This window comes from Oncorhynchus masou, chromosome 6 (genome assembly GCF_036934945.1).
Source record: "Oncorhynchus masou masou isolate Uvic2021 chromosome 6, UVic_Omas_1.1, whole genome shotgun sequence".
Classification (NCBI taxonomy): domain Eukaryota; kingdom Metazoa; phylum Chordata; class Actinopteri; order Salmoniformes; family Salmonidae; genus Oncorhynchus; species Oncorhynchus masou.
Genome location: NC_088217.1, coordinates 76,448,836 through 76,463,774, shown reverse-complemented (window position 1 = coordinate 76,463,774; position 14,939 = coordinate 76,448,836). Strand labels below are relative to the sequence as shown.

Sequence of the window (14,939 nt, the reverse complement as noted above, 5' to 3'; positions counted from 1 at the left end):
ATATATCATATTCCCCTCTATCATATTCCGCTCTATAATATTCCCCTCTATCATATTTATAAATATCATATTCAACTCTATCATATTTATTATATACCATATTCCCCTCTATCATACTTATTATATATCATATTCCCCTCTATCATATTTATTATATATCATATTCCCCTCTATCATATTTATTATATATCATATTCCCCTCTATCATATTTATTATATATCATATTCCCCTCTATCATATTCCCCTCTATCATATGTATTATATATCATATTCCCCTCTATCATACTTATTATATATCATATTCCCCTCTATCATATTCCGCTCTATAATATTCCCCTCTATCAGATGTATTAAATATCATATTCCCCTCTATCATATTTATTATATATCATATTCCCCTCCATCATATTTATTATATATCATATTCCCCTCTATCATATTTATTATATATCATATTCCCCTCTATCATATTTATAAATATCATATTCAACTCTATCATATTTATTATATACCATATTCCCCTCTATCATATTTATTATATATCATATTCCCTTCTATCATATTTATTATATATCATATTCCCCTCTATCATATTTATTATTTATCATATTCCCCTCTATCATATTCCCCTCTATCATATTTATTATATATCATATTCCCCTCTATCATATTCCCCTCTATCATATTTATTATATATCATATTCCCCTCTATCATATTTATTATATATCATATTCCCCTCTATCATATTTATTAAATATCATATTCCCCTCTATCATAATCCTCTCAGTCATATTCCCCTCTATCAAATGTATTATATATCTTTTTCCCCTCTATCAGATGTATTATATATCATATTCCCCTCTCTCATATTTATTATATATCATATTCCCCTCTATCATATTCCGCTCTATAATACTCCCCTCTATCATATTTATAAATATCATATTCAACTCTATCATATTTATTATATACCATATTCCCCTCTATCATATTTATTATATATCATATTCCCCTCTATCATATTTATTATATATCATATTCCCCTCTATCATATTTATTATATATCATATTCCCCTCTATCATATTTATTATATATCATATTCCCCTCTATCATATGTATTATATATCATATTCCCCTCTATCATACTTATTATATACCATATTCCCCTCTATCATATTCCGCTCTATAATATTCCCCTCTATCAGATGTATTAAATATCATATTCCCCTCTATCATATTTATTATATATCATATTCCCCTGAATCATATTCCCCTCTATCATATTTATTATATATCATATTCCCCTCTATCATATTTATTAAATCTCATATTCCCCTCTATCATAATCCTCTCAGTCATAGTCCCCTCTATCATATGTATTATATATCTTATTCCCCTCTATCAGATGTATTATATATCATATTCCCCTCTCCCATTTTTATTATATATCATATTCCCCTCTATCATATTCCGCTCTATAATATTCCCCTCTATCATATTTATAAATATCATATTCAACTCTATCATATTTATTATATACCATATTCCCCTCTATCATATTTATTATATATCATATTCCCCTCTATCATATTTATTTTTTATCATATTCCCCTCTATCATATTCCCCTCTATCATATTTATTATATATCATATTCCCCTCTATACTATTCCCCTCTATCAGATGTATTATATATCATATTCCACTCTATCATATTTATTATATATCATATTCCCCTCTATCATATTTATTATATATCATATTCCCCTCTATCATATTTATTATATATCATATTCCCCTCTATCATATTCCCCTCTATCATATGTATTATATATCATATTCCCCTCTATCATATTACGCTCTATAATATTCCCCTCTATCAGATGTACTATATATCATATTCCCCTCTATCATATTTATTATATATCTTATTCCCCTCTATCATATTCCCCTCTATCATATTTATTATATATCATATTCCCCTCTATCATATTCCCTCTGTCATATTCCACTCTATCATATTCCCTCTATCGTATGACTCTATATCATATACCTCTGTCATATTAATCTCTATTGTAATCCTCTATATCATAATCCTCTATTTCATACTCCCTCTGTCATATTCCACTCTATAATATTCCCTCTATCGTATGACTCTATATCATATTCCCCTCTGTAATATTCCCCTCTTAATACATTCCTCTATATCATACTCCTCTGTCACATACCTCTCCATTGTATTCCTCTGTCATAAACTTCTATTTCATATTCCCTCTATTTCATACTCCTTTAGTCATATTCCCTCTATGTCTGCGTTGAGTGATATATTGTTGTCCCTACCTTCTTGTGTTTTTTGCTGTTTTCTGTGCCTTACAATGTTTGTGCCCTGTTTTGTTCTGCTAACATGTTGTGTTGCCTCCATGTTGTTGTCAGGTTCTGTTGCAACCATGTAGTGTTGTCATGTGTTGCTGCCATGGTATGTTGTCGTGTTGGGTCTATCATTATGTAGTGTTGTGTTGTCACTCTTGTTGTGATGTGTGTTTTGTCCTATATTTATATGTTTAATCCAAGCCCCCATCCCCGCAGAAGGCCTTTTACCTTTTGGTAGGCCGTCATTGGAAATCAAAATGTTCAATTAAAGAAAATTATCATACATATTCTATATCATATTCCCCTCTATCATATTCCGCTCTATAATATTCCCCTCTATCATATTTATTATATATCATATTCCCCTCTATCATATTCCGCTCTATCATATTTATTATATATCATATTCCCCTCTATCATATTTATTATATATCATATTCCCCTCTATCATATTTATTATATATCATATTCCCCTCTATCATATTTATTAAATATCATATTCCCCTCTATCATAATCCTCTCAGTCATATTCCCCTCTATCATATGTATTATATATCTTATTCCCCTCTATCAGATGTATTATATATCATATTCCCCTCTCTCATATTTATTATATATCATATTCCCCTCTATCATATTCCGCTCTATAATATTCTCCTCTATCATATTTATAAATATCATATTCAACTCTATCATATTTATTATATACCATATTCCCCTCTATCATATTTATTATATATCATATTCCCTTCTATCATATTACGCTCTATAATATTCCCCTCTATCAGATGTACTATATATCATATTCCCCTCTATCATATTCCCCTCTATCATATTTATTATATATCATATTCCCCTCCATCATACTTATTATATATCATATTCCCCTCTATCATATTCCGCTCTATCATATTTATTATATATCATATTCCCCTCTATCATATTTATTATTAATCATATTCCCCTCTATCATATTCCCCTCTATCATATGTATTATATATCATATTCCCCTCTATCATACTTATTATATATCATATTCCCCTCTATCATATTCCGCTCTATAATATTCCCCTCTATCAGATGTATTAAATATCATATTCCCCTCTATCATATTTATTATATATCATATTCCTCTCTATCATATTTATTATATATCATATTCCCCTCTATCATATTTATTAAATATCATATTCCCCTCTATCATAATCCTCTCAGTCATAGTCCCCTCTATCATATGTATTATATATCTTATTCCCCTCTATCAGATGTATTATATATCATATTCCCCTCTCTCATATTCCGCTCTATAATATTCCCCTCTATCATATTTATAAATATCATATTCAACTCTATCATATTTATTATATACCATATTCCCCTCTATCATATTTATTATATATCATATTCCCTTCTATCATATTTATTATATATCATATTCCCCTCTATCATATTTATTATATATCATATTCCCCTCTATCATATTCCCCTCTATCATATTTATTAAATATCATATTCCCCTCTATCATAATCCTCTCAGTCATATTCCCCTCTATCAAATGTATTATATATCTTATTCCCCTCTATCAGATGTATTATATATCATATTCCCCTCTCTCATATTTATTATATATCATATTCCCCTCTATCATATTCCGCACTATAATATTCCCCTCTATCATATTTATAAATATCATATTCAACTCTATCATATTTATTATATACCATATTCCCCTCTATCATATTTATTATATATCATATTCCCTTCTATCATATTCCGCTCTATAATATTCCCCTCTATCATATTTATAAATATCATATTCAACTCTATCATATTTATTATATATCATATTCCCCTCTATCATACTTATTATATATCATATTCCCCTCTATCATATTTATTATATATCATATTCCCCTCTATCATATTTATTATATATCATATTCCCCTCTATCATATTTATTATATATCATATTCCCCTCTATCATATGTATTATATATCATATTCCCCTCTATCATACTTATTATATATCATATTCCCCTCTATCATATTCCGCTCTATAATATTCCCCTCTATCAGATGTATTAAATATCATATTCCCCTCTATCATATTTATTATATATCATATTCCCCTGAATCATATTCCCCTCTATCATATTTATTATAGATCATATTCCCCTCTACATATTTATTATATATCATATTCCCCTCTATCATATTTATTATATATCATATTCCCCTCTATCATATTTATTAAATATCATATTCCCCTCTATCATAATCCTCTCAGTCATAGTCCCCTCTATCATATGTATTATATATCTTATTCCCCTCTATCAGATGTATTATATATCATATTCCCCTCTCTCATATTTATTATATATCATATTCCCCTCTATCATATTCCGCTCTATAATATTCCCCTCTATCATATTTATAAATATCATATTCAACTCTATCATATTTATTATATACCATATTCCCCTCTATCATATTTATTATATATCATATTCCCTTCTATCATATTTATTATATATCATATTCCCCTCTATCATATTTATTATTTATCATATTCCCCTCTATCATATTCCCCTCTATCATATTTATTATATATCATATTCCCCTCTATACTATTCCCCTCTATCAGATGTATTATATATCATATTCCACTCTATCATATTTATTATATATCATATTCCCCTCTATCATATTTATTATATATCATATTCCCCTCTATCATATTCCCCTCTATCATATGTATTATATATCATATTCCCCTCTATCATATTACGCTCTATAATATTCCCCTCTATCAGATGTACTATATATCATATTCCCCTCTATCATATTTATTATATATCATATTCCCCTCTATCATATTCCCCTCTATCATATTTATTATATATCATATTCCCCTCTATCATATTCCCTCTGTCATATTCCACTCTATCATATTCCCTCTATCGTATGTCTCTATATCATATACCTCTGTCATATTCATCTCTATTGTAATCCTCTATATCATAATCCTCTATTTCATACTCCCTCTGTCATATTCCACTCTATAATATTCCCTCTATCGTATGACTCTATATCATATTCCCCTCTGTAATATTCCCCTCTTAATACATTCCTCTATATCATACTCCTCTGTCACATACCTCTCCATTGTATTCCTCTGTCATAAACTTCTATTTCATATTCCCTCTATTTCATACTCCTTTAGTCATATTCCCTCTATGTCTGCGTTGAGTGATATATTGTTGTCCCTACCTTCTTGTGTTTTTTGCTGTTTTCTGTGCCTTACAATGTCTGTGCCCTGTTTTGTTCTGCTAACATGTTGTGTTGCCTCCATGTTGTTGTCAGGTTCTGTTGCAACCATGTAGTGTTGTCATGTGTTGCTGCCATGGTATGTTGTCGTGTTGGGTCTATCATTATGTAGTGTTGTGTTGTCACTCTTGTTGTGATGTGTGTTTTGTCCTATATTTATATGTTTAATCCAAGCCCCCATCCCCGCAGAAGGCCTTTTACCTTTTGGTAGGCCGTCATTGGAAATCAAAATGTTCAATTAAAGAAAATTATCATACTTATTATATATCATATTCCCCTCTATCATATTCCGCTCTATAATATTCCCCTCTATCATATTTATTATATATCATATTCCCCTCTATCATACTTATTATATATCATATTCCCCTCTATCATATTCCGCTCTATCATATTTATTATATATCATATTCCACTCTATCATATTTATTAAATATCATATTCCCCTCTCTCATATTTATTATATATCATATTCCCCTCTATCATATTCCGCTCTATAATATTCCCCTCTATCATATTTATAAATATCATATTCAACTCTATCATATTTATTATATACCATATTCCCCTCTATCATATTTATTATATATCATATTCCCTTCTATCATATTACACTCTATAATATTCCCCTCTATCAGATGTATTAAATATCATATTCCCCTCTATCAGATGTATTATATATCATATTCCCCTCTATCATATTTATTATATATCATATTCCCCTCCATCATATTCCCCTCTATCATATTTATTATATATCATATTCCCCTCTATCATACTTATTATATATCATATTCCCCTCTATCATATTCCGCTCTAGAATATTCCCCTCTATCAGATGTATTAAATATCATATTCCCCTCTATCAGATGTATTATATATCATATTCCCCTCTATCATATTTATTAAATATCATATTCCCCTCTATCATAATACTCTCAGTCATATTCCCCTCTATCATATTCCCCTCTATGATAATCCTCTCTTTCATATTCCTCTCCATCATATTCCCTCTATCATATTCCCTCTGTCATATTCCACTCTATCATATTCCCTCTATCGTATGACTCTATATCATATACCTCTGTCATATTCATCTCTATTGTAATCCTCTATATCATAATCCTCTATTTCATACTCCCTCTGTCATATTCCACTCTATAATATTCCCTCTATCGTATGACTCTATATCATATTCCCCTCTGTAATATTCCCCTCTTAATACATTCCTCTATATCATATTCCTCTGTCATATACCTCTCCATTGTATTCCTCTGTCATAAACTTCTATTTCATATTCCCTCTATTTCATACTCCCTTAGTCATATTCCCTCTATGTCTGCGTTGAGTGATATATTGTTGTCCCTACCTTCTTGTGTTTTTTGCTGTTTTCTGTGCCTTACAATGTTTGTGCCCTGTTTTGTTTCGGCTAACATGTTGTGTTGCCTCCATGTTGTTGTCAGGTTCTGTTGCAACCATGTAGTGTTGTCATGTGTTGCTGCCATGGTATGTTGTCATGTTGGGTCTATCATTATGTAGTGTTGTGTTGTCACTCTTGTTGTGATGTGTGTTTTGTCCTATATATACAGTGCCTTGCGAAAGTATTCGGCCCCCTTGAACTTTGCGACCTTTTGCCACATTTCAGGCTTCAAACATAAAGATATAAAACTGTATTTTGTACAAGTGGGACACAATCATGAAGTGGAATGACATTTATTGGATATTTCAAACTTTTTTAACAAATCAAAAACTGAAAAATTGGGCGTGCAAAATTATTCAGCCCCTTTACTTTCAGTGCAGCAAACTCTCTCCAGAAGTTCAGTGAGGATCTCTGAATGATCCAATGTTGACCCAAATGACTAATGATGATAAATACAATCCACCTGTGTGTAATCAAGTCTCCGTATAAATGCACCTGCACTGTGATAGTCTCAGAGGTCTGTTAAAAGCGCAGAGAGCATCATGAAGAACAAGGAACACACCAGGCAGGTCCGAGATACTGTTGTGAAGAAGTTTAATGCCGGATTTGGATACAAAAAGATTTCCCAAGCTTTAAACATCCCAAGGAGCACTGTGCAAGCGATAAAATTGAAATGGAAGGAGTATCAGACCACTGCAAATCTACCAAGACCTGGCCGTCCCTCTAAACTTTCAGCTCATACAAGGAGAAGACTGATCAGAGATTCAGCCAAGAGGCCCATGATCACTCTGGATGAACTGCAGAGATCTACAGCTGAGGTGGGAGACTCTGTCCATAGGACAACAATCAGTCGTATATTGCACAAATCTGGCCATTATGGAAGAGTGGCAAGAAGAAAGCCATTTCTTAAAGATATCCATACAAAGTGTTGTTTAAAGTTTGCCACAAGCCACCTGGGAGACACACCAAACATGTGGAAGAAGGTGCTCCGGTCAGATGAAACCAAAATTGAACTTTTTGGCAACAATGCAAAACGTTATGTTTGTGTTTGTAAAAGCAACACAGCTCATCACCCTGAACCTACCATCCCCACTGTCAAACATGGTGGTGGCAGCATCGTGGTTTGGGCCTGCTTTTCTTCAGCAGGGACAGTGAAGATGGTTAAAATTGATGGGAAGATGGATGGAGCCAAATACAGGACCATTCTGGAAGAAAACCTGGTGGAGTCTGCAAAAGACCCGAGACTGGGACAGAGATTTGTCTTCCAACAAGACAATGATCCAAAACATAAAGCAAAATCTACAATGGAATGGTTCAAAAATAAACATATCCAGGTGTTAAAATGGTCAAGTCAAAGTCCAGACCTGAATCCAATCGAGAATCTGTGGAAAGAACTGAAAACTGCTGTTCACAAATGCTCTCCATCCAACCTCACTGAGCTCGAGCTGTTTTGCAAGGAGGAATGGGAAAAATGTCAGTCTCTCGATGTGCAAAACTGATAGAGGCATACCCCAAGCGACTTACAGCTGTAATCGCAGCAAAAGGTGACGCTACAAAGTGTTAACTTAAGTGGGCTGAATAATTTTGCATGCAAAATTTTTCAGTTTTTGATTTGTTAAAAAAGTTTGAAATATCCAATAAATGTCGTTCCACTTCATGATTGTGTCCCACTTGTTGTTGATTCTTCACAAAAAAATACAGTTTTATATATTTATGTTTGAAGCCTGAAATGGGGCAAAAGGTCGCAAAGTTCAAGGGGGCCGAATACTTTCGCAAGGCACTGTATTTTTAATCCAAGCCCCCATCCCCGCAGAAGGCCTTTTACCTTTTGGTAGGCCGTCATTGTAAATCAAAATTCGTTCTTAACTGACTTGCCGAGTTAAATAAGTGTTCAATTAAATAAAATTAATAAAATATCATATTCCTCTCTAGCATATTCCTCTCTATCATATTCCTCTCTATCATTTTCCTCTCTATCGTATTCCTCTCTATCATCTTTCATCTATCATCTTCCCTTCCCAGATTTGTGAAATGTAAACATTGTGTGTTTAAACTGTGTTATACAGTATGCCTTGACAAAAATCAAACAGAGAGTAAACCTTTTTTATAGATTTTTTTTATTGCATTTTTCATTGCATGCAAAAATACAGTATCCCGCCCTGCTCTCTCTCTCTAATACCCAGTCTACTCATCCATCTTCAAGCTTTCATCCTTTCCCTGCTCTTCTATCACCCTCTCAGTTCCATCTCCAGCTGGCTCCCTCTTTTTCTTCTTCTCGAGTCTCTTCCTCTCCTCTTTCCTCCTCTTTTCTCTCTTCTTCTCCTCCTTTTCTTGAATCTTTCTCTCCATCTCCAAGAACTCAGCTTGAGCTTTCTCTCTTTTTTTCAGCTCCTCAGAACACTTCTTCTCTTTCTTAATCCTGTCTTTCATCATGTCATTATGTATCTTCATCAGCCCCTCTAACCTCTTTTTCTCTGCCTTTTCCTTCTCTTTTCTTTCCTTCTCTCTCTTTTTCTGTTCTAACTTCTCCCTCTTTTTCTCAGCCTTCATGACTTTCTTCTGCTCTTTCTCTCTCTCATTCATCTCTTTCTTCTCCCTCTTTTTGTTCTCCTCCTCCTTGTTTTTCTTCTCCTTTCTCATCATCTTTCAACTTCTTATGCAGTTTCTTATTTTTCTCTTTTTCCTTCATCTTCAAAAATGGGATTTTCTGCATGTGGTTCATGACCAGAAAGCCCACTCTTCCAAGGATGGTCTCTGCTCTCTCTGATGAAGCCATCCCATTGGAGCTCTTGGAATGGGCACAGTCCGCCTCACGCTTCAATCCCTCCCTCTGTCTCACCTCCTCCTTGACGCTCCTCTCTTCACTCTCAATATCAATGCCTATCCAATAATCCTGACAGGAAGACATTGACTCTAGATGTAATATTGCTCCAATGTGTCACATTCAATACACATTTGAGTTATCGACATACAATGATGACCTAATGGGGCACACAATTTGGAGGACAGTAATTAAGGTCCCTTGTTTTTTTTGTATTCCCATTATATTTTACAATACTCATAGATGTTCTTCCTGGGTCCAAACTAAAAATAAGACAAATGTTAACTCTAGTGAGGGGTGATGTTTCATACTATGAGCAAAGAGCAGCAAGGTTGGGGTCAATTCCAGTCAATTCAAGAAGAACTCTAAAATTCCAATTCTCTTCAATGCTTTGAATTGAAATGGAACTGACCCCCATACCTGTAAAGTTGTAGTGTAAAATAGGACACCTACCTTTGCCTCTTCCAGGGTCCAGGTCCTGGGTTCATCATTGCGGGTTGCCAGAGTTAAGTTAACATCTGGGTCCAGCTGGTGAGTGTGAGGGCAGAGATCCACCTCTTCACTAGGGCCCTTCACTTTCTGCTCTGGCTCCTTGTGGTCCTTGTCATGGATGCATCCCAGGATTGGAGGAATTGCTCGGACAGGGCTTTTATCACCTGTCAGTTCCTCTCTCTTGACAGTGGGTGCAACTGCACTTGCCTCGGTGTCAATTGAGCCCTCTGTGTTGTCCTCAACTGTCTCCTCTGGCAGTTGGTGGTCGTTGTTGTTGTGGATGCATGGCAGAACTGAAGGACTTTTATCTTCCCAAGTGTAAATGGCAACAGTTGCTTCTTTGTCTACTGAGAACTCTGTGTTGTCCTCAACTTTCTCCCATAGCTGTTTGTGGTCAATGCTGTGGGTGCAGGGCAGCCTTAGAGGCAGTGCTGCGGGTGCAGGAAGACTCTTATCAGCTGAAAACTCCTCTTGGAGGACAGCGGACACGGAAGCGTCAGATTCACTGGCGACTGGACACTTGTTGGTTCCCTCTACTGCCTCCTCTGGCAGTTTGTAGTCAATGTCAAAGACTGGTGGCAGACTTGGAGGCAGCACTGAAGGAAGACTTCTGGCTGCCCATCGGTTCTCTCTCTTGACACTGGCTGTGTCTGCAGTGGCCTCTTTGGCAATTCGGCACTCTGTGGCTGAAACAGCAGGCTGGGAGGTTTCCGGGACAATGAATGAATTGCCAACGAACCGCTGAGCCAGTGGTGGGAGGGAGAAAGGATAGAATCTGTCCTCTTCCTTTATATTAGATATTGCCACTGGAGCAACTGAGACCTCAGTGGTTCCCTCTACTGTCTGCTGTGGTGGAATGGACTCATCGTTATAGAAGTGTGGCAGGTATCGATGCAGCAATGAGGAAAGATTTGTATCTGTCAACAAGTCCTCTCTTTTATGAGTAGATACATCTGCTGTGGCCTCTGTAGCAACTGGGCACTCAGCAGGGACAAAGTATGAAAATACAATGAACCGCTGTGCATCCTGAGTGCGTATGGCCAATGGAGAGGGGGGATGTAACATGGTTAGTATAGGCCTCCGATTGGTGAAAGCCAGCGGTGGGAGGGAGTCAATACAGGGAGCCATGAACTCAGTGAGTGGACGGTTGGTCACATCTCTCACATTCTGTGGGAGAAAAGAAACAGACATGTTGAAAGTGATCACATTCACGACATACATACTTTATGAGTCAACGCTATTTACTTATACATCACATATACAGTGCCTTCGGAAAGTATTCAGACCCCTTCACTTTTTCCACATTTTGTTAGGAGAATCCAAGTTAGGTTGGATGGGGAGATTTTCTGCACAGCTATTTTCCGGTCTCTACAGGAGATGTTCGATCCGGTACAAGTCCAGTCTCAGGATGGCCAATAAAGGAGATTCAGAGACTTGTCCCGAAGAAACTTCTGCATTGTCTTGGCTATGTACTTAGGGTCATTGTTCTGTTGGAAGGTGACTCTTCACCACACTCTGAGGTCCTGATTGTTCTTAAGCAGGTTGTCATCAAGGATCTCTCTGTACTTTGCTCTGTTCATCTTTGCCTAGATCCTGACTAGTCTCCCATTCCCTGCCATTGAAAAACATCCCCACAGCATGATGCTGCCACCACCATGCTTCACCGAAGGGGAGGTGGCAGATTTGCTCCAGATGTGACCCTTGGCATTGGGGCAAAAGAGTTCAATCTTGATTTCATCAGACCAGAGCATCTTGTTTCTCATGGTCTGAGAGACTTCAGGTGCCTTTTGGCAAACTCCAAGCGGGATGTCAAGTGCCTTCTACTGAGGAGAGGCTTCCATCTGGCCACTCTACCTTAAAGGCCTGATTGATGGAGTGCTGCAGAGATAGTTGTCCTTCTGGAAGGGTCTCCCATCTACACAGAGGAACTCTAGAGCTCTGTCACCATCTGGTTCTTGGTCACCTCCCTGACCAAGTCCCTTCTCCCCCGATTGCTCAGTTTGGCTGGGCGGCCAGCTCTAGGAAGAGTCTTGGTGGTTCCAAACATCTTCCATTTAAGAATGATGGAGAACAGTGCGTTCTTGGGGACCTTCAATGTTGAGGAGAGGTTTTGAACCCTTCCCCAGATCTGTGGCTCGACACAATCCTGTTTCGGAGCTCTACGGAGAATTCCTTCAACCTCAGGTTTGTTGTTTGCTCTGACATGAACTGTCAACTGTGGGACCTTATATGGACAGGTGTGTGCCTTTCCAAATCATGTCCAATCAGTTGAAAATACAACTGGTGGATTCCAGTCATGTTGCAGAAACATCTCAAGGATGATCAGTGGAAACAGGATGAACATGAGCTAATTTCCAGTCTCATAGCAAAGGGTCTGAATACTTACGTAAAAAAGGTATTTCAACATTTCTAAAAACCTGTATTTGCTTTGTCAATATGGGGTATTGTTTGTAGATTGCTGAGAATTTGCATATATTCAATCAATTTTAAAATAAGGCTATTATGTAAAAAAAGGTAGAAAAAGTCAAGGTGTCCGAATTCTTTCCAAAGGCACTGTATATATCTAGTGTCCTCTCAGATGCTCTGCACCAGTCTGTACCAACCCTGGGTCTTCTAGCCAATGGGTTAACTAATTGTAAAAATACATGCCCCACACCCAGTATAACATTTGACATTTTAGACATCTTGCAGATGCTTTTATCCAGAACGACTTACAGTTAGTGCATTCAACTTAAGGTAACTAGGTGGGACAACCATATAATCCTGATATGAAAGTCTACGAGAGATCTCTTGGTCTAGTAATTTTAATTTTTTTAAGACAACCATAAGAACTGAGGACTATGTCCATAACAATACTCAAACAGAGAGACAGACACGATACAACACAAGAAAAGATGTCAGACAAAATATTGTTAGCTTACAATTCATGGCATATCGCACATTTTGCCCCGTATATTGACATGTATTTGCTTTAATCAATATTGTTCAATAGAACTCTAGTCAACTTTGTCAAAGTTGGTCTTGTTACCTCCTCAATCAGGCTTGGCATTTTCCTCGTCTCAAACCAAATCCTCTTCATCTCCTTCTCCTGCTCCCTCTGGATCTGTCTCACGAGAGCCAACCTGGCTCCCAGCTCCATCATGTAGTCTGTCTGGATCTCACTTTCCTTCAACTGACACTCAGCCCTCCTCTGTGTCAGCGTTGAACCCTCCATGTCTTCCTCCTAGCTAACAATAACTCTGAAAAATACATAACGTTGTAGTAAGTGGCGTGTTACTCACCAAAGAATAATGCATCTCTTTACAATTGCACACATTTTCTTCCCATTTACTTACTATGAAGCAAGTGACAATCCTGATCCAGAGATGATTACGCAATAGGCCTATCTGAATTACTAGTCAAAAGTTGGCTACTGGAAACTCGACCAAGTTCAAATGAATCACATTTTTGCCTTTCCTATCATTATGTGCACAATATCCTTATGACATCATCATTGTGATGCAAGGCGTTGCCATTGGAGATGACAAGGCACAACACAGACCTTAAAAAGAAAACTTCAGTCTCCATATGTACGTTACTACTGAGCCCTATCCACCCCCCCACTCCATATTGGGCCTGGTTTTCACAAAACACACTAATCACTTATATCATATCATTCAAAAAAGGTTTGGGGTAGAAAATGACTCTGTATCCATGCAGGACCTAACTTATTGTACAGTTTCATATATTGTATAAAACAAGGAGGTAAACACTCCAGTCTTCTCTTTGAGTGCCCCTGTGTGCACCTTCATGCAAAGAGGTCTATCAATTCAACCATTTGAAATGGATGACCATTCATTTAAGAAAAACTGATTTTCATTAGCAATTTAGCAACTAAAAATTAGGAAGGTCGACGTGTTTTTTTACATAACCTTCCCTTTGGTACATATTTATTCAGATAATTGATGACAATATCAGTTGTTATTAACACAGATAGAGGTTTTTCTTTCATCAATATAATGCATTTGCCATTAGCCTGACTCACTACAACAACTAACATGTCATCTCAGGTGTCAGGATGAACCATTTTCTCACAAAAATTGGATTCAAACAAAATGTCTCTCGTCAACAGTTTCACTTGTCACCATGATTGCATGTTAGGCCTAAATAAACGGTCATGTAAGTACACAAGTCATTTGAAAAGTAGTTATTTTACAGAAACATAGTTATACAGTAAGTTATTTTACAACCTACCTCTCCAGTAAGCAGCGTGTTCTCTCTCTCTAATGAAATAGGACATTAATAATCTGTCAGTAGTTAGTTGAATCAGTGCCTTTACACTGTTCTGTTTGTCTGTACAACAGCTAACCTCCCAGAATCAGAATCTTGTGATGTCACAATGAAGGCCTCATTGCCATGACTACCCACAGAAGCTCTCATGTGTAGTAAAATGCTGGAACAATTCACTTTTTTAGCCTATGCAGCACAGTCATAACTGATATTTGCATTGAATCCATGTAACCACAT

General features: G+C 36.1%; 1 protein-coding gene across 1 annotated transcript; it reads right to left on the bottom strand.

The window, feature by feature from the left end:
* Positions 1-8,958: 8,958 nt before the first annotated feature.
* Positions 8,959-14,765, bottom strand: LOC135542667 (uncharacterized). The gene is made up of 4 exons (XM_064969783.1): positions 14,667-14,765; positions 13,462-13,672; positions 10,395-11,600; positions 8,959-10,013 (listed from the first exon to the last, which is right to left on the bottom strand). The coding sequence occupies exons 2-4, from the start codon at positions 13,645-13,647 to the stop codon at positions 9,696-9,698; spliced, it is 1,710 nt and encodes a 569-aa protein (XP_064825855.1). The 5' UTR covers positions 13,648-13,672; positions 14,667-14,765; the 3' UTR covers positions 8,959-9,695.
* Positions 14,766-14,939: the final 174 nt, after the last annotated feature.